This window comes from the organism of the source record quoted next, unplaced genomic scaffold (assembly GCF_019419815.1).
Source record: "Pyrus x bretschneideri cultivar Hongxiangsu unplaced genomic scaffold, Pyrus_bretschneideri_v1 Contig87, whole genome shotgun sequence".
Taxonomy (NCBI): Eukaryota; Viridiplantae; Streptophyta; class Magnoliopsida; order Rosales; family Rosaceae; genus Pyrus; species Pyrus x bretschneideri.
The window spans coordinates 894,964-916,634 of NW_025999828.1; the positions used below are offsets into that span (position 1 = coordinate 894,964).

The 21,671-nt window shown below is 38.3% G+C and overlaps 2 protein-coding genes and 1 pseudogene across 2 annotated transcripts; 2 read left to right on the top strand and 1 right to left on the bottom strand.

Annotated features, from left to right (window-relative positions):
• Nucleotides 1-742: 742 nt before the first annotated feature.
• Nucleotides 743-1,408, top strand: LOC125473439. The gene has a single exon (XM_048576248.1). It carries the CDS (start codon nt 743-745, stop codon nt 1,406-1,408), a length of 666 nt encoding a protein of 221 aa, XP_048432205.1.
• Nucleotides 1,409-1,681: 273 nt separating this feature from the next.
• Nucleotides 1,682-14,914, top strand: LOC103942121 (annotated as a pseudogene).
• Nucleotides 14,915-15,062: 148 nt separating this feature from the next.
• Nucleotides 15,063-21,214, bottom strand: LOC103942113 (phospholipase D gamma 1). The gene is made up of 10 exons (XM_009352323.3): nt 19,107-21,214; nt 18,620-18,736; nt 18,280-18,474; nt 17,598-17,849; nt 17,343-17,411; nt 17,121-17,268; nt 16,825-16,973; nt 16,027-16,203; nt 15,602-15,799; nt 15,063-15,494 (listed from the first exon to the last, which is right to left on the bottom strand). The coding sequence occupies exons 1-10, from the start codon at nt 20,772-20,774 to the stop codon at nt 15,201-15,203; spliced, it is 3,267 nt and encodes a 1,088-aa protein (XP_009350598.2). The 5' UTR covers nt 20,775-21,214; the 3' UTR covers nt 15,063-15,200.
• Between the last annotated feature and the right edge of the window lie 457 nt (nt 21,215-21,671).

The following is a 21,671-nucleotide window of genomic DNA, read 5'->3' on the forward strand; positions in this document are numbered from 1 at the left end:
ATTTTTAGCCCAGAAAGTTGTGCTTTTAGCCCAAAAATAGCTTTTCTGCTCCAACCCTTTTGGCCTAAAATTTTAGCCCTAAATTATTAAAGAATGAAATTAGGCTAATTTTTTTCCCTATATTTACTTTAAAAAAAAATTATGTAGACTATCGTAAATTAATTTTATGAACATTTTAATCTAAACATATTTAAATTCCGATAAATATTGAAAAATCACTAAATCGATACATGAAACTCATGAAACACTATGGAAGAATATGAAAATCATGATAGAGATGTATAACACAAAAGACATAAAACACATAAGACACACATAACACATGTGAAGCACATACAAAACACATGACAGAGATGAAACACACACAGAATACATGTGAAACACATGACACACATGAAACACATACAAAATAGAAACAAAACACATGAAATGCATGAAACACAAACCTACACAAATGAAACTGAAACCTTCAATCATTCTCTACATAAACACATGTTGAATATCAAACCATCACACGACATATTCACCAATCTTTCAACTTTCAAAGTGTTATTGTTTCCTAAAAATCCTCAATATCTCATCAATGGGTGATAGAAGACGGCGTAGCAGGGTAATGCATATGGCACAATACCAAGCAAGCCTTAACGTTGAGGATGCATAAATGATCAACGCATAACCTAAATTTGCAAACTAGTTTATGCAATATGAGCTCCATGCTGAATCTAGCTATCGTGGTTCTATCATGGGGAATTCATTTGTGCAGCGTGATAGAGAAGAGTGTCATGACCGAATGATTAAAGATTATTTCATCGAGCATCCAAGATTTCTTGCTCATGATTTTCGGAGGTGGTTTCGGATGAGAAGAGAGCTTTTTGAAAGCATCTTAAACGCAGTTGTCAATCATGACCACTACTTTGTACAGAAGATAGATGCCGTAGGCCGACAAAGTCTATCACCTCATCAAAAGCTCACATCTGCATTTGGGATCCTAGCTAATGGGTGCTCTGCAGACTTAACTGACGAGTATTGCCGTCTTGCGGAGATTACTACTATTGAGAACCTGAAGCCCTTCTATAAGGTAATTGAAGCCAGATATGGAGCCACATACCTCCGCAGGCCAAATCGTGAAGAATTGAAGAGGCTTGTATGCAAGGCAGACAAAAAAGGTTTCCCTCGCATGGTAGGAAGTCTCGATTGTATGCATTGGGAGTGGAAGAATTGTCCTAATGCTTGGGCTAGCCAATTCAAGGGTCGTCAAAACAAGCCAATCATCGTGCTCGAGGCTGTGGCGTCTTACGACATATGGATTTGGCATGCATTATTCGACGCTCCTGGATCAAAAACTGATAGCAACGTTCTTTGGTCTTCTCATCTGTCCGATGATGTTGTCGATGGATGGGTACCATAAATTCGGTACAAGGTAAATGGTAATAGGTATGAGCTAGGTTACTATCTAACTGATGGTATTCATCCTAGTTGGTTTACCTTTGTCAAAACTTTTTCTTATCCCGATAGTGCAAAGAAGAAATTCTTTTTAAAGAGGCAAGAGTCTTACAGGAAGGATGTGGAGAAAGTGTTCGGGATCCTACAAGCTCGATGGACCAATGTTAGAGAGGCTGCACGACTTTGGCATACTAAAGACCTCTATTTAATCATGATGATGTGCATAGTTTTGCACAACATGATTGTGAAAGATGAGTACATTGAAATTGAAGAAGATTTAGACGAAGATGTGGATGATAACCAACCAATACATGCGAGAGCTATGGCAAGATATGTTGAATATCTCGCTGCAACCACATATGAGACCCGACAGGATAGGGTCACATTGAGTGAGTATATGAGACGTTTAAATAGAATTCAAGCTCCTCAAGGTCATGACACACTCCGCAAGGATTTGATTGGGCATGTATGGCGCCAATAAGGCGAACGTTGCTGATGTTGGTGTATTAATGTGTTCTTGTGTTAAATTGAAGGGTGCTATGTTGCTATTTTATGTAATAATTCTAAGTGTACTATGTTTGTATTTTCTAGTAATAAATTGAAGTGTCTTCTTGTGCAAAGTCTTTTGTTTAGTACGTTGGATAAATTATTGAATGCCGTTTGAATTATTGAAGGCATCTATTGTACATCAAAGTGTGCAATAATAAGTACAATAATTATTGAAGGCATCTAGATTAATAGAAACGCTAATTAATAAGTCATAAATTTAATACACACGACAATTAATAAAGTACATAAACTTAATACAAACGACAATTAATAAACCACATAAACCACATAAACTTAATACAATCGATAATTCATAAACTTAATAATGATATCCACCACCTTGACTTAGTGGTGGACTTGGGATATAGGGTTGAGATGATTCATCATCTTGAAATATTCTCCTTGTGGCATATGTTCGCAAAATTTCCTTTTGCTTACCACGTAAGAACTTCTTCCTCTCTGGAGTGTATTTGTTGAGGTCATCCATGATGAAATTAATTTCGAACCTATCTTGCTCCCTATCCCCTTCTTCTTTCATTTGCAAACGCATTTGGGCCACTTCTTCTTGGCGAGCTCTATGGGTTTCGCTCAATCTTGCAAATTCGGTAGCAATGTATGCACTCATCGGATCTTGGGATTTTCCTTTCCTCTTTGCTTTCTTTTGCTTATCTCTTCCCAGGGGCCTTGCAAAAGAAGAAGTTGAGGTCATTTCATCGACACCTTCATCTCCATCATTTGTCGGTGTCGCTTCACGTTGAAATAATCTTCCCCATTGTTGGTCCGCATCGGTTGCCCACCTCGGACAATCCTTGAGGATGTCCCAAGCATGATGCAACTTAAAAGGTTGATTTTTTGGTGTTACTCTTGTCTTGTAAATTTCCATTGCTTTGTCACCCTATGCAAAAAATACATAAAAACAATTAGTTGAAAAATAATATTATGTACATGAAAAATAAAATATAAAAAAAACTCATAATTTCTGGGTGCTCCTTCCACTAGCCATGCCAACCATGACTCTCTACAAGCTTCCCTTCCATAAAGTGCATGCTTTGTTGATAGTCTTCCATTGATCGTAAACACCACCACCTTCCCACCCACCGCCGTTGCAGTTTTCATGGAACTTTTCAATGATTTTATCCCACAAAACCTTTTTATTTTGATTCGTGCCAACTGCACCATCTTCCCTAATGGAAACCCATGCCAAGTATAAAGCAACATCTTCCTCACAAGTCCAATTATGACCTCTAATATGCACTCTTAACATCTTGAAAAATTTAGAAATGGGAAGAATTGTAGGAGAAAAGTGAGTTTTGTGTGGATGTTTGAACAAATACATAGGCATTTATAGAGTTGTTGGGTGAATTTTGAGTTAAATAATTTTTTTTTAAAATTATTTTAGCCGTTGGATTTAAATCTCAGCCATTGGATTCAATACTATATAAATATAAAAACAAAAAAAAAATTTGAATCTAGGTCGTTGGATCAACCAACGGCCTATTGATCGCAACCTTCGGATCAAACTAGATGGTAGGGTGCCTGGGGAACGTGGTCGACAGGCCGATATAGGTGGGGCCCTTGCTGTCTAAAAGGTTGCACGTCATGCGCGTTTGGCAACTGGGTGGGAGGGGGTTTGGCGCACAAACGCTGGGTTTCACTTGATTCGGTGGGGCCCACATAGAATCCTGGGCTAATTTTTGGGCGGAATTTGGCCTAGGTTTAGCTTTTGGCTTTTAGCCCAAAGATTTAGGTTGGGTTGGGGGGAATAAATGGGGAAATTTGGCAAATAATCCAGTGTTGGGTTTGGTCTAAAGCAGCATAGAGAAGAAAATACAGAAAGACTCCTTAGACTGTAACATCCCACATCGCCCAGAGGAGTGGATCCTGTAAGCCTTATATGTATATTCTCATCTCTACCTAGCACGAGGCCTTTTGGGAGCTCATTGGCTTCAGGTTCCATCAGAACTCCAAAGTTAAGCAAGTAGCACGCGAAAGCAATCCCATGATGGGTGACTCACTGGGAAGTTCTTGTGTGAGTTCCCAGAAACAAAACAGGCCCAAAGTGGACAATATCGTGTTACGGTGGTGGAGTGGGCCCAGGATGTGGTGGACCCCGAGCCGGGATGTGACAATTATGTATTAAAGCCTAACCTTGGCCGTGGTGTGCCGACGAGGACGTCGGGCCATTAAAGGGGTGGATTGTAACATCCCACATCGCCCAGGGGGTAGATCTTGTAAGCCTTATATGTATATTTCCATCTCTACCTTGCACGAGGCATTTTGGGAGCTTACTGGCTTCGGGTTCCATCGGAACTCCAAAGTTAAGCGAGTAGTGCGCAAGAGCAATCCCATGATGGTGACCTACTAGGAAGTTCTCGTGTGAGTTCCCAAAAACAAAACTGTGAGGGCATGGTCGGGGCCCAAAGCGGACAATATCGTGCTATGATGGTGGAGTGGGCCCGGGATGTGGTGGACCTCGGGCCAGGATGTAACATAGACCATCTCCAACTCTTGGGCTAAAAGTCAAATTTTTTAGCCCTGAAAATTTAGCTTTTAGCCCAGAAACAACTTTTCTGCTCCAACCCTTCTGGCCTAAAATTTTAGCTCGAGATTATTAAATAATGAACTTAGGCTAATTTTTTTTTCTTAAATTTACTTTAAAAAAATAAATAAATTATGCAGACTATCGTAAATTAATTTTATGAACATTTTAATCTAAAAATATTTAAATTCCGATAAATATTGAAAAATCACTAAAATTGATACATGAAACTCATGAAACACTATGGAAGAATATGAAAATCATGATAGAGATGTATAAACACAAAATACATAAAACACATAAGACACACATAACATATGTGAAGTACATACAAAACACATGTGAAAGATATATAAAACGCGTGATGGAGATGAAGCACACACAGAACACATGTGAAACACATGACACACACGAAACACATACAAAACACATGATAGAGATGAAGCACACATATAACACATGTGAAATACATGACATACACGAAACACATACAAAATACATACAAAACACATGAAACGTGTTTTTGTTTCCTAAAAATCTTCAATATCTCATCAATAGGTGATAGAAAAAGGTGTAGTGGGGCAATGCAGATGGCATAATACCAAGCAAGCCTTGACATTGAGGATGCATAAATCATCAACGCAGCAGCTGAAAACACATACAAAACACATGAAACGCATGAAATATAAACCTACACACATGTAACTGAAACCTTCAATCATCTTCTATATAAACACAGGTTGAATATCAATTGATCACATAATCTTTCAACCTTCAATCATCCTCTATATTCACCAATCTTTCAGCTTTCAAAGTGTTTTTGTTTCCTAAAAATCTTCAATATCTCATCAATAGGTGATAGAAAAAGGGTAGTAGGGCAATGCAGATGGTATAATACCAAGCAAGCCTTGACATTGAGGATGCATAAATCATCAACGCAGCAGCTAAATGTGCAAACTCGCTTATGCAATATGAGCACCATGACGAATCTAGCTATCGTGGTTCTGTCACGGGGCGTTCATTTGTGCAACATGATAGAGAAGAGTGTCTCCGAGATTTCCTGCTCATGATTTTCGAAGGTGGTTTTGGATGAGGAGAGAGCTTTTTGAAAGCATCTTGAATGCAGTTGTCAATCATGACCACTACTTTGCAAGGAACATAGATGACGTAGGCCGACAAAGTATATCACTTCATCAGAAGCTCACATTTGTATTTTGGGTGCAAGCTAATGGGTGCTCTGCAGATTCAATTGACGAGTATTGCTGACTTTCGAAGACTACTGCTATTGAGAACCTGAAGCGCTTTTGTAAGGTAATTCAAGCCATATATGGAGCCACATACCTCCGAAAGCCAAATAGTGAAGACTTGAAAAGGCTTCTACATAAGGCAAACAAAAGAAGCTTCCCTGGCATGATAAAAAGTCTCGATTGTATGCATTGAGAGTGGAAGAATTGTCCTACTGCTTGGCCTGGCCAATTCAAGGGTCATCATAACAAGCCAACCATCGTGCTCGAGGTTGTGGCGTTTTACGACACATGGATTTGGCATGCATTCTTCAGCGTTCCTGGATCAAACAACGATATCAACATTCTTTGTTCTTCTCCTTTGTTTGATGATGTTGTCAATGGATGAAAAAAAGAATTTCGGTACAAGGTAAATGTTAATAGGTATGAGCTAGGCTACTACTTAACTGATGGTGTTTATCCTAGTTGGTCTACCTTTCTCAAAAGTTTTTCTCATCTCGATAATGCAAAGAAGAAATTATTTTCGCAGAGGCAAGACTCTCACAGGAAAGATGTGGAAAGAGCGTTCAGGATCCTACAAGTTCGATGGGCCATTGTTAAAGGGCCTGCATGACTTTGGCATACCGAAGACCTCCATTCAATCATGATGACATGCATAATTTTGCACAACATGATTATGGAAGATAAGTACATCAAAATTGAAGAAGATTCAGACGAAGATGTGGATGATGACCAACCAACACATGCGAGAGCTATGGCAAGAGATGTTGAATATCTTGCTGTAACCACATGTGAGACCTTACAGGATAGGGTGATGCGAGAATTATACGCACACAAATTAAACCCTCTTTTTGACAATTGTAGTATAGAATGTAAGTAGGGATCGTTCAGGACCGGGGATTAGGAGGGATTGTTAATCACTTGGATTTCACTCAAAAACGTAAAAACACAATATAAAACACTCTACTAGACTCAAAGAATGCAAAACTAAACTTTAAAACACTAAAACAAACCAAAAGACTCAAAACAGCACCAAAACACTCAAAACTGCCTTAAAAACACTTTCTGGGCAGTTTTGAGCACTTTGAGTACTTTGGACGAATTTGGGTAACAAATTGAATCAAAACACTTATAAACACAAACTAAGACACTTTCTAACTAATTTGGACAATACAAAGACTCAAAGGACTCAAAACAAGTTCAAAAGACTCAAAACTGCCTAAAAACACTAACTAGGCAGTTTCTGACCTTAAACCCAATTTTGGACGAATTTAAGTTGTAACTTGACTCAAGACTCTTAAAAACACAAACTAAATTGATTTCTAACTAATTTGACAATAAAGTAAAGGGGGATTTAGGGTTTGACGAAATTAAACTAAATGAACAAATTGCAATTAAAACAGAATGTAAATATGAAATGGATGAATTGGAATGAATGGATGCTAGCCAAGGGGTTCATCTCCACACATGTTACACTTGCATAATAAAAAGATTTCCAATTGCATTTCAATAAATTATGAAACTCATCACCCCGGGTTAATTAGGTCCGCTTAAATTAACCTTCAAATCTTCCTAACGTTATTGAATTGGATGATTGCATACGACAACCCAAAACATTTCCCACAAGTCCCCTACATGATTGCATAATAGAGATACAAGCAAGAATCATTACGCTCTATGAAAATTATAAGTGTTGACGAGGCATTCGTTACTATGATTGCATGAAACTTATGCCAAGAATTCGTTTAACGCGATTGTTTATAAGCAACCTCCACTACTTGTGAATATAAGTTCGTAACTATTAGGTGAAACTCACTTATATTCTAGCGTCATATTCATGCATGAAAATTAAGCGTGCACTCTCAATAAACATACATAAATAAGTTATCAATCAAACAGTTAAACAAATTGAATCCACGACTTATGAAATGCAATTAGAAGTAATCAAATCAAAACGCAAGCATAAACATATATTTTGAATCCCCCCCTAGCCAAGGGGGGGGGTTTAGTTCCTCATGATACAAAACAAAGAGAATCAAAGAAACACCTAAACATTCCAACAACTCAAACTTGAATTGTATGAACGTTTAGGCCCTCTTCTCTTCCATTCCTCATTCGTACAAAACAAAGAGTATTGAAATTAAACATTGAAATCAAAGAAACACCTAAACATTCCAACAACTCAACTTGAATTGTATGAACGTTTAGGCCCTCTTATCTTCCTCTTCGTTGTAGCACAAGGTCTAAGGATAGTTTGATGGTGTGAATGGAAGTGTGGAATGGAGTGGGGAGTGATGGAAATGGAAGATGGTTTTTGGATTGTAAGGGAGAGAAACTCACGGCTAGGGAAGTGTTTGTGGTGTGTTGTGTATGAAAATGAGATGTGGAGTGAATCAATCAATTGTGGCTGAAATGGATCCTTATTTATAGGTAAATAAGAGGGAACATGACAGCTAGGAAGTGGGTGGAAATGTGGCTGCATGTGTGGTGCAATGATGAAGGAATAATCTGAAAATGCAAGGTGAAATGAAGTGGAATGACAATGGCATGTGGGTTAAAGTGGAATGATGATGGGAGATGCATGTGGCTGATTTATGCATGTGATTAAAGGGAGTGCATGTTTGAATGATTAAAGGGACATGTGGGGGTGGAAATGATGAATGAAATGCATGTGAATGACAGCTAGATATGTTGATGAATGCATGTGATTAAAGGGTGGAATGCATGTGGCTGAATTGGATTAAAGAATGGGAGTGATGGGTTGGAAATGATGGTGGGTTATGCACGGCAATGATGAATGGGATGGGTGGATTTGATGATTGTGTTGGTGATGAATGCATGTGGAATTGCAAGGAGGAAGGTATGGTTATGGTTATGATAAGTGATAAGTGAATGGTTATGATAAGTGATAAGTGAATGGTTTGATAAGTGATAAGTGGTGATGATAAGTGTATGATATGTGATTATGATAAGTGATAAGTGGTGATGATAAGTAATGATATGTGGGAGTGTGGCTGAAATGAAGGAGTGGAATGTTGGAATGTTATGCACGGCTAAGGATATAGGAAAGGTTTAAATGTCCTAAAACTAAAGGGAACAAGGTTTCAACACTTTGGTCTTCAATTAGGTCTTCAATTTCGTCCAACACTTTGGCTCCAAGCATAAGCTATCCATCCTTAGCCCAAAAATGCTCCAAAAGTCTCCAAAATGCATCTTTTTGCTCCTTTAGCCCTTTGGACCTACAAACACACGAAAATAGCTTAAAGTACTAAAATAACTAAAGAAACATAATGTAAATGCACGAGAACAAACCATTTAAGTCGCATGAATATGCTCCTATCATAGGGTCACATTGAGTGAGTATATGAGACATTTAAATAGAATTCAAGGTCCTCAACGTCATGACACATTACGCAAGGATTTGGTTGAGTATGTATGGCGCCGAGAAGGTGAACGTTGATGAAGTTGGTGTATTAATGTGTTATTGTGTTAAATTGAAGTGTGCTATGTTGTTATTTTATGTAATAATTTTAAGTGTACTATGTTTGTATTTTCTAGTAATAAATTGAAGTGTCTTCTTATGCAAAATCTTTTGTCTAGTATGCTGGATAAATTATTGAATGGAGGTTGAATTATTGAAGGCATCTATTCTACATCAAAGTGTGGAATAATAAGTACAATAATTATTGAAGGTATCTAGATTAATAGAAACAATAATTAATAAGCCATAAATTTAATACATACGACAATTAATAAAGTATATAAACTTAATACAAATGACAATTAATTAAATACATACGACAATTAATAAAGTACATAAACTTAATACAAACGACAATTAATAATCCATATAAACTTAATACAATCGATAATTCATACACTACATAAACTTAATAATGATATCCACCATCTTGATTTGGTGGTGAAGTTCGTGGTGGACTTGGGATATGGGGTTGAGATGATTCATCATCTTGAAATATACTCATTGTGGCATACTTTTGCAAAATTTTCTTTTGCTTACCATGTAAGAAATTCTTCTTCTCTGGAGTGTATTTGTTGAGGTCCCCCATCATGAAAACCTATCTCGCTCCTTATCGCCTTCTTCATTCATTTGCAAATGCATTCGGGCCACTTCTTCTTGGCGAGCGCTATGGGTTTCACTCAATCTTGCAATTCCGGTAGCAATGTGTCCACTAATCAGATCTTGGGACTTCCCTTTTCTCTTTGCTTCCTTTTACTTATCTCTTTCCGGGGGCCTTGCAAAAGAATGAGTTGGGGTCATTTCATCGATACCTTCATTAACACCTTTATCTCTGGCATTTGTTGGTGCGGCTTGATGTGAAATTAACTTAACACACAAATTAAAACCCTATGATTGTAGTATATGAAAGTAGGGATCGTTTTAGGCCGGGAATTAGAAGGGATGCTAATCTACTCAATTTAAACTCTAAATCACTAAACTATACTCAAAAACAGAAAACTAGACTTTGACAACTCAAAACATGCTAAATAGATTCAAAACACACAAACTAAGTTAAATTGACTCAAAACACTAAAAGAAACAAATTAAAACAGATTCTAACTAATTTGACACAACAAAGTAAAGGGAATTGGGTTTTTAACGAAATTAAGGTAAAAACAAGCAGATTGTAAACTTAAACTAAGTTAGCACGAAATTGGGGAAATATGGGTGAATGGCTAGCTAGAGGGTCCTTCTCCACACATGACACATATGCAACACAAATCGATTTTCAGCTATTATTCCTTAAAACCATGAACCTCAACGCCCCAGATTAACCGTGAACAACACTAATTAACCCTCAGATTTTCCTTAAGTCATTGAATTGGATGGAATACGCGTCGGCAACCAAATTATTCTTCAATAGTTCCCTACATGAATATCAGAATAGAGATACAATCAAAGATCATTAAGCTTTGTGAAAATCATAAGCATTGAGAAGGCATTCGTAACTATGAAAAGCATGATACTCTTGCCAGGAATTTATTTAACACAATTGTGACTAGCAACCTCCACTACTTGCAAATATAAGTTCATAACAATTAGGTGAAATTCCCTTATATTTTAGCATCAAATTCATGCATGCAAACTAAGTAGGCCTCCTTAATCAACATACAAGAATAAGTTATCAATCTAATCAACATACAAGAATAAGTTATCAATCAAGCAGTTAAGCAAATTGCATTCACGATTTATGAAACAATAATTGGCTGAAATCAATTCATATCACATATATGTTCATGACTTTGAATTCTCCTCTAGCCAAAACGAAATTAGTTCCTCATGTTCGCAAAACAAATATAATTAAATTTAAACATTGGAAACAAAGATAGAATACACCTAGAAACGCTCCAACAATCCAATGTCTTGAATGGCAAGCACGACTCCAGGTGGCTCCTCCTTCCTTCCTTGCTACTACACAATGGGGATTTTCTGAATTTAGGCTCTTAAGGTGTGGTGGATAGTGTGGTGTGAAATTGTGGTAGAGGGTGGTGGTTTTTGCAGTAGAAAATATACATATATATATAGGCTTAGGTGTGGCACAAAAGTAGCTTAGGAAAAGGATTTTAGCACTTCAAATCCATAAGGAAAAGGCCATCTAGAAATCAGAAACCTAAGAGAATAGGGATAAGGGGTGCGGCAGATTCTTAGGGCTTCTAGAAAAGGGTTTTGTGACAGGTTTCTAGAAGGACAAGGGATAAGATATGTGGCATAAACTTAGGGCACGAAAATAGGGCTTCTAGGACCTGATATTTAGGTGATTTAATGTGAAAAGGAGTCCTCTTTGCAGTTGGAATTAAGGTAGGAAAAGATTAGGATAGGATAAGATAAGATAAGGTTGTGTGGATAATGTTCCATGTTTCTTGCTCTTTCCTTATCTTCTTTGTCTTGAATTTGTTTCTCCAGATTTGTAGCATGTTCCTAGCCTCTTTTGACTTCAAATTTGTCCATCCACCTTGCTCCATATGCAAGCTATCCATTCCAAGCCCAAAACTGCTCTAAAATACACCAAAATGCACTTTCTTGCCAACTTTGTCAATTGGACCTACAAACACACGAAAATGGCATAAAACAATATAATAAATAGAAACTAACTATATAAATGCAAGAAAACAAGCTAACTAAGTTGCATAAATATTCTCCTATCACGGCTTCATGTTGAAATAATCTTCCCCATTGTTGGTCCACATCGGTTGCCCACCTTGGACAATCCTTGAGGACGTTTCAAGCATGTTGCAACTTAAAAACTTGATTTTTTGGTGTTACTCTTGTCTTGTAAATTTCCATTGCCTTGTCACCCTATGAAAAAAAAAATATCAACAAAAAAAGCTCATAATTTTTGCGGCACTCCTTCCACTAGCCATGCCAACCACGGTACTCTCCAAGCTTCCCTTCCATAAAGTGCATGCTTTGTTGATAGTCTTCCACCGATCGTACACACCACCATCGTCCCCCCCACCGCCGTTGTAGTTTTCCTGAAACTTTTCAATGATTTTGTCCCACAAAACTTTTTTATTTTGATTCATGCCAACTGCACCATCTTCGCTAACAGCAACCTATGCCAAGCATAAAACATCTTCCTCACAGGTCCAATAAGGATCTCTAATACGCTCTCTTGCCATGTTGAACAATTTGGAAATGGAAAGAAATGGTAGAAAGAAAAATTGGAAGAATTGTAGAAGAAAATTGAGTTTTGTGTTGATGTTTGAACAAATACATATGTATTTATAGAGTTTTTGGGTGAATTTTGAGTTAAACATATATATTTTTTAATTATTTTAGCAGTTGGATTTAAATTTGGGCCATTAGATCTTTTTTTTTTTACCATTAGATTTGATTATATTTGATCTCAACCGTTGAATTCAATGTATTTTAAAATTTCGTTTTTTTAAAAAGCAAAATTTGAATCTGGATTGTTGGATCAACCAAAGGTACAAAAAGCCTAGCTGTCCGATGATAAAAAGAGCCGTTAGGCTCATAATGGTAGCCACAGCTGCCCTGACAATGGGTACTATCCTGTCGGGCGCTAAAGGGCTCAGCCTGCATGGGGTGAGTTAGGCCCATGATCAGGTTGAGAATAGGCTCCTTTTGGGCGAGTCCACGCGTTTCTGCGCTATTTCTTGGGGGGTATTTAGCCTTAGTTTGACATTTGGCTTTTAGCCCAAAAATTTAGTATGGGTTGGGTTTGGACGGGGGAATAAGCGGGAAAATTTGGTAAATAGTGCAGGGTTGGGTTTGGTCTTACATCCAGAGCCTGTTGGACCGCTTATTCGTAAGTGGGCCCCATTAAGGAAAGAAGTTCGAGTTCGGCTGGTTTAGTTTCGCAGCCGAACAAAGTTTCGACCGAGTCTCGGCCGAAAGAAAGAAAATTGAATTCGGTCTGTTCCTTTTCCTGCCATCAATTACCAATTGGGGTTTTTATCCACCGTCCCGGGTATAAATTTACTTTTGCACACAAATTTTGAGCTTCATTGTCAATTGGGGGCATTGAATTTGTGGATTTGGATTTGGGTTTGATGAATTAAACATGTATAATATTTGTTTGATTTCATATTAAATAAGAAATGATTGAGATATATATTTTTTGTTTTTGATTTCCAAGTATGATTTCATGTAAAATTTACTTGTTAGGCGTTGATTCTGTGATTATATTGCACTAACTCTAGTTTTTATTTAATTAACATCATGATAATACATTAATACTTGTGAGTTTCTACTAGAGTGTTAATTATCAATTCATTACCAGTTTAGCTGTTGAAATTTTTGCATTTTTTGGTTTCGGTATCAGTCGATTGATTAGTACTGGATAACACAGCACTGCAAGAGTGCTCTGTACCTCAGCATGTTCTCCGGAAAATACTAATTGCGGGAAACTCATCTTCCCTCGTGAATTCGTTGGAAAACTTAATACAAGTTTGTAGAACAGCAGATGGTCGTGCAGGCCTTGCGTCTAAGGATATTCTTCCCCCTGCCATCCAGCTCATACAATCTCTCCCTTACCCTTCTGCTCGCCATCTTCTCACACTATGTTTAAAGCTCGTAAGAAATCTTTGTGCGGGAGAGATTGCAAATCACAACTCATTTGTTCAACATAATGGAGTTGCAATCATATCGAATGTTTCGAACTCTGCGAGCCTTTCTTGGGAGCCGGATGCTGGGATCATTCGTATGGGGTTGCAAGTTCTTGCTAATGTTTCATTGGCTGGACAACAACATCAGCGTGCAATTTGGCAGCAACTTTTTCCAAAAGAGTTTGTTGCTCTTGCAAGAGTTCAGAGCCGGGAAACTTGTGATCCTTTGTGCATGGTTATCTATGCTTGTGGTGACGGAAGCCCCGAACTGTTTGCCCAACTTTGCAGTGCTCGTGGAATAACTATCGTGAAAGAGATTGTAAACACTACTGCTGCAGGTAACTTTGTACATTCAGTTATTTTATGTTACCTTTATTCACTGATACCATCCATTTAGCCTCGATTGAGTCTATCTGCAATCCTGAGAGATATATGCGCTCAGAAGTCCGTAAGAGGCTCTAACGAGGACCTGGGGGATGCTGTTGATGTTTTGCTATCCCATGGCCTCATAGAATTACTTTTATGTTTGCTTCGTGATCTTGAGCCGACATCAGTAATGTGGAAAGCTATCAAGCAAGGTGAGGAACGAGATGGACCAAAGTCTTCTTCCTTAAAACCCTGCCCGTATAAGGGATTTCGGAGAGATATGGTGGCCGTCATTGGCAATTGCACGTATAAAAGTAAGCTTGTACAAGATGAGATTAGACAAAGGGACTGGATTCTTCTGCTCTTGCAACAGTGCGGCCTTGATGACGACAATCCGTACTTAAGGGAGTGGGGCATTTGGTGTGTCAGGGACTTATTCGAAGGCAACGAAGAAAACGAAAGGGTAGTGGCTGAATTGGAGCTTCAAGGGGCTGTTGATACACCTGAAATTGCTCAACTTGGTCTTCGGGTAGAGGTAAATCCTAATACTAGACGGCCAAAGCTTGTTAATATCTCATGAAGTTCATTAATCTGACGCTGATTAGTGATCATTAAGCTGATTATATTTGATTAGACGAATCTAGAACGCGTGATTTTCTCGTTATAAATTTCCTCTCAGGTCCGGTGTTTCGCTCGATTGTTTGTATTTGGTCTGTTTAGTAAGCAAAATTTCAGAGTTGTGGAAACAGCATGGAAGGATGGATTTGTATCGTATTGTATTGAATTGAGCAGGCCAAAAATAAAGAAAATTCAAAAGACACAACCTGAAGTGAAATTTAATAACCTGCAAAGCAGGCGGGTTGGATAAAATTTATGGAAAAAAAAAAAAAAAATACCAAAACACCAAAATTGTACTCGTGAGAAAAGAAAACCAAAACATTGTAACGTAATTGAATTCGATTTGCAAATCAAATGGTCAGGTTTTCTTGGATTGCAAGGAACGAGCCGGTTATATTTCCTCCCACGTCTGGGAAATTCTCGCTTCCAGGAAGGGATGTCACTTTGCCTTTCCGATCAACTTCAACTGGATACTTCAATAGATGACCCCTCATCTCCGTTACATCATCGGAAGCAAATTGTTTCCAGTTCATCTCACCCATTGATCTTATTCTCCTTACGCATTCAAGACTCTCTGGTTGCGTGAAGCAGTCCTCAATGGTTCCAGTGTGCTCTGCCCATAGGGACATTCTGTATCCATATATCTGCGACGCAAAACATACAAGACAGGAAGTTGGGTTACACATATCAGCTTAATTTGATATCTCAGAAAAATATACTTTCATGAGAACTTATAGTTGTATCACTTTACCCGTCCATGAGGACTAGCATTTTTTCTTGCCCAGGTATGATGAGGTTGATAGGACCCCATTGCAATTTCGGTGTCTCTTGTCCCTTCCATAGAGCGCTGATTGATGTTCGCCGAACCCACTATTACATACTCGTCATCAATTATCATGCCTTTCGAATGAACATAAATCATAAATCGCCTGCTTTTTTGACTAAGCGCCTGGAAACACGATGTACACCAGTTATATAGGTACGTTTGTCATATAAACAAATTTGAGGAAAATAGGAATCAACTCTCTACTCTCTCTCTCTCTCTCTCTCTCTCTCTCTCTCTCTCTCTGCCTATGAACAAATTCGAGGAAAAATAGGAATTAACAACAATAAAACAATACTCTCTTTCTCCGCCTACAGGAGTAAATAGTGCTATTTTTCTTAGAGAGAAGATACCTGAGGAGTGTTGGCTGCAGTAGGACTTCCAGAGAATGATGTATCGTTTCCATCTATGGCCTCACGATTGCCAAGACAGAAGAAGTTTAAATAGTCTTGGGGGGAGAATGCACCCTCCAGCCCAACTTCCACTAAAGCCTTGTAAATTGTCTCGTACATCATTTGCATTGTCTTGTGCTGCAGCAATCAATAAAAGAACCCAGATAAACAACATTCTGAATTCAGCCAGTACAGATTATATAGCTTTCATTTATTGAGGATGAGCAATCCTGCATTAAAAAAGATGAGTCCCCGCAGTTTCTAATGTAGCATCCAATCACATGATTGATTTTCATAATTTATTATGTAACAAGTAAAAACTCTTCCTTCTTTCCCTAACTTTAGTCGACATTTTCAAATGACGATATACGCAAAAGCAAAAGTCCTAGCTTCAGTTGACATCATTTCCTAGGTCTTGCGTAACTACCTTAAATCTTCACAACGTGGAACTGAGGTATCACAATTTCCCTACTTTACGCCCTAATGTCCTCGCTAGAAGAGGAATTACAAATCTACTAATTGACAACCCTTTGAAGTTTTATACATGGAACAGAACCATTGACCTCCCTCAGTCTTCCACATCACATACATCAAAGACTTTCTATATTAACTAACCTGATTTTCTAATTTAAAATCTACCCGTATACTATGTCAAATTTTAATACTACATTAAATAAATCAGATAATTAGAAGCGTCAACAATTTGCAATTCTTGACTAAACAAAGGTTTCAACTATCAAGATAATAATTGGAGCCTACCTGCCAAAACAGAATTCTTTGTGTTGCTGCACCCGTTGGAACACCCTCTGGCCACATTGGAATGATGATATATACAGCAAATCTCTCATTTGCTCTGATTTTACTAGCAATCTTAAGGGCAATTTCCATTGGGATCAAATTGTTAGCACCTATGTAGAGATTCAGAGTTAGTAGGATCATACATTTGACCATAATTCTATAATAAACTATAAAGTAAACCATGACAAAAGAAGGGTATTTTAGTACTTGGGTGGTCAATAGACCCAATACTCTCTAAACATAACAATGTTTCTCACCCAAGTCTTTATGCGCACTCCAATTGTATGAGGACCCAATGAAATACTGATTCTCTATATAAATGAAATGCTGGGCAGCGCGGATTGCCTTCACATATGCTGTGTGTATGCTCATGTCAATCAGCACATTTTTTCCGCACACCAGGTTCTGTTACAACAGAGCATCAATCACCAGTCCAAAAAGATCGCAGCAAAGAGAATTTTCAGTAAATATCAATTTACCTTGCTTGTTGCTTCTTTTGGATCCTTTGGGAAACCTTTAACAGAATTTGAGTCAATTGAACGGAAAATCTGCATTGGTGAAACACCAGGAAAAATGTTTTCATTTGTAAGAATGGATATAATGCAAACTATTTCAGTAGTTTACTTTTTCTTGTTGGCTGGGAAATTTGAATTGAAAATCTACTCAGTCCTACCCCTTTACCAGTTTAGCCAAGTTTCACGGGCAATCTCAATAGTCAGTTACGACCTCATTACCTGAACATGCCAAGTTTCAGGATCGTTGTCAGTAGTGGAAGCAGCATGGGACGCTCCAATTATGTCTGGAATCCTTTCCAACCTCAGCAAAGAATCACCATACGCACTTTTTTTCAGTTTTTTCATCCCATGTGGTTTTGAAGCCTTTAACCAGCGCTCTTCAAAGTTGGTCAGTACATCATATGCCGCTGGACCATCAAGTCTAGAGTGCATGTCATGCCATGGTTCTCTTGGACAACCAGCAGTGCTGCCCTTCAATGAGATAAAACCATATAGGTAATTAGAAGAGAAAAATTCGTAATACATGGATGATTACTGGGTGGTATTACTTGGATAAAGAAAAAACTTATTTCATTGATTGAGAAGTTATCATGTACCACTCATTAAGAACAACTGTTTTCCAATGAATATAAATCTACTACTATTGAAGTTTCTATGTAGAATCTGATTTCAAAACATTATACTATCTAGGACTATTAGTGCCCCCCTCTAACTATATATCTCGCTCCTTCACTAAGCCAACTATAGAGGACAAAATGTTCAAATTTGAGCAACAAATAACTATACCCTTCTGTTTTTTATTTTATTTTTTGTTACGGAGTGCCAATGAAATGCATAGTGTGTAACAATTTAACTACAAAGCTATTCACAATTATGCCATTAGAAGAGGTCTCATAATTACCGTGTATGTAGGATTGTGATAGTCATCTTTATGCACTGTTTGTAATGTCCTAAATATAGGGTGATCCGGCGTATCATACCGACCATCACATAAATCAAGTCCTCCAACAAAGGCCATGATTTTCCTCCTATTAATGCCAGCATCAGCGTCCACTATTACAGTTTTCTGATGGTGTGTATAGATTGTTCCAACTTCCTGAAATCCAAAATATAAGAAGCATTCAATTGAAAACAAGTTCAGAAAATAATACACCAACAAGAAGGAAAAAACCAGAATTGGATGCATGGTATTAAGTGAAGAAAAATGACGACATAGCAACAAATGCTTAGTTATGCCTAACCCTTTGCTTGACCCAGCTATGTCTTTTTCCAGCAGTGCGAGGGCAAAGTAATACTTGCACTGAAGAATGCTTGAAAAATCGGCGAAGTTCTTCATCATGGGTTTGCATGATTCCATCCTGCAACAAATAAGTTCTCATGTTCCATTGAGAAACACATACAACAATTCCAGTTTGAACTTAACAAGGAAATAATATGAAAATCATACAACAAAAGGATGATATCAATGTCATTGACTCTATCAAAATTCAGTTGCTTTCATCTAAAGCATTTTATCATGATAACCAATTTCTGGCATTCATTTCTCTTTTGATTCAACAGTAACTTTCAACACTATGCTTCTTGTGATGCAACACAAACTAAGTGAAAGGTCTTGCATCCAAGAAATTCACAAGTTAAACAAAGATAATAATAACGATAGAAGTTTTAGAACCATGATCACTTGATAGAATAGCTATTCCAGAATACGAATAGTCGAAGAATACTTACTGTTTTATAACCCAAAATGCTCCTTGAAGTAGGGTCATCCCAAACAAGCAACAGCACTCTCACTCCTTCTTGGGACTTGGACCTCAGAAGATCCCCTATGGTGCAATTTGATGCACCACCAACATCCCGAACTAGTCTAACATTCTGCCAAACTGACCAACCAGCAATGTAAATTAAACGTCGGGCCTGACGTATTGCATCAAAAATATCATGCCAACACTTCCCATGCACATATGGCATCCCACCATCTAACATCAAGTTTGGAAGCATCCCATCTGGGACATGGGCATCTTGATAAAGAGTTACTTTTCCACCTGTCCTAAGAGGAAAATATGTGCCAGGAACCCCAAAATAATCAGGGCCCGCCCCAACTCCGTTATGGTAAACGCTCAATTGCTCAATTGGAATATACTGAATTGAAAGTCTTAGGACAGCTCCGGCTTTACAATGCTTCCCACTCGAATTCAAGATTGGATAAATTCCCTCAACTCTTGCTCCCGTGTATATCTGTTCTACCGGAATTGCCACAACCCCAATGAGCTGGGACCCCACAAGATCACTATCTTTAACAACAAAGTGCACTTCAGCAGCGGAATGTGCTACTGGAACATTGAAATGTTGCGTCCAAACAGGAAATTCAGAATTGCTTATCACATATGTCCTCCCAACTACAGCATTTGAAACTGAGATTGAAACATATGGATCACTAGTAATCTTACGACTTGATTGGCCATCGGTTTTGTTGCTTGCACTCCCTGGTAACTTCAAAAACATATCCCCCAAAGTCTTGTGGAACATGTCCATATTTGGAAGGTTTCTGGCTTCATATACCCAAATGTCTAAATTTCCATGTAGAAGCAGAACCTTCAAGGACCCTTTATTCTGCAATGGAATAATCTGCAAACTACCGCTATGCTGTGACCCATTAAATGAGCTTGAATGCGAATAAGGAGAATGAGCCGCTGATTCAATCTGACCCGAATAAGACGTATCCCAACTACTTGAAAATGAGTTATTAGGATACGCATAGAGCTCCCCTTGCTTATCATACCTTGCACTACTCGGAGTTGAATGAGTCAAGTGTGGCACCGAAGGTGATGGGGGTGCTGTGGGCTCGGGTGATTGATTTTCAGACAAATGCACATTACTCATAAGCTGATCCAAGGGCGGATAAGCAGAAGAGTGAGGAGGCATAGGTTCTGAAACATTCTCATGAAATGAACCCGTCTCAATTCCAATGGGACAGCTATCATGCCGCTGATGATTCGAGAACCTACTGGGGAGCACATGATGGGGGCTTTCGGGAGGCGGGTAAGCCCCAGACTGTTGTTGGTAAGGGTACTGTGAACCATAATTGAAACTGCTGTGCTGCTGAATGCTAGGCAGAGGACCACTATGGGAAATCGGACGAGCCGGGGGGTAGGGATATGGATAGGGAGGTTGGTTGTAATCTAAAGGGCCTGAAACTGAATGGGGGGACGGTGAGGAAGGCGATGGAGTGTACGGGTACGGGTAAGGATACTGAGAATTGTATGGTGGGTATGGATATGGGGCAGGTGAGTATTGATCCGGAGGTGGAGGGTATTGATTAGGATGAGGGTGATGAGGGTATGGATAGGAATTCTGATATGGGTATGGGTATGGTGATGAACCGCCATTATTATCCATCTCTAAATCCTCCGGTTCTAAACTTATTGAACAAAATCTTGCAAATAATTTAATGGGTTTTCTGGGTAATTTCTAAAATACAAAAATATTCAATTTTGAGCTTGATCCTGTGGATTTATGGCATGAGGGGGGCACAAAAAAGGTTGAATCTTTCGCAAAAGAACAGAATCCACCAAAGGGGTTTTGATTTCTAGTGACAACGATAATATAAACAGCAACAGAAGCTCGATAGGATTATATTATATCACAATTCGAAATTCTCAAAAAAGTAGAGAGAGAGAGAGAGAGAGAGAGAGCTTACAGAGAAGGTTTACCTTATTGGGTTCTTTTGGTGAAACGGGAAGATTGAAAAAATGCAATTGGAACCGTCAAAAAAATGCAGAACAAGGCGTGGAGGTGGAAAATTTTCTAAAGGAACCAAAAACCTGGACTTTTCGGATCAATATCTCTTTCTTGATTCAGTGCCCTATACCAGTTTCAACCGGTAATGTCCACGTGGGGGACAGGGATTGGGTAAGAGGTGGGAGCCACACACGCGTCAGCGTCATTCAGGCAATTCTGAGTAGACGTCAGCGTTAAGTTATTTTTCTTGCAATTAGTTGAAAAATAGAAATGGCCTTGGAAAGGACGTCTCTTGCTGATGTGTCTTAAAAGAGCTTCGAGAAGCACACGGTGAATGCTGAAAATATACCATAAAAAATGCTGAAATATAACGCGTTGCTTGCTTGGACTGCAAAATTGGAAAAAGAATTGCTTTGAAAAACAAGTTGAAGAAAGAAATACGCATTTACTGAGTTGAGTTCTGAAATCAAAGTAAATGGTATGTTTGGGGCCAACATATATTCTTTGCTTTTTTTAAAATTTTTTGGGGTCAATTAAAATATCTTTCATTACCTT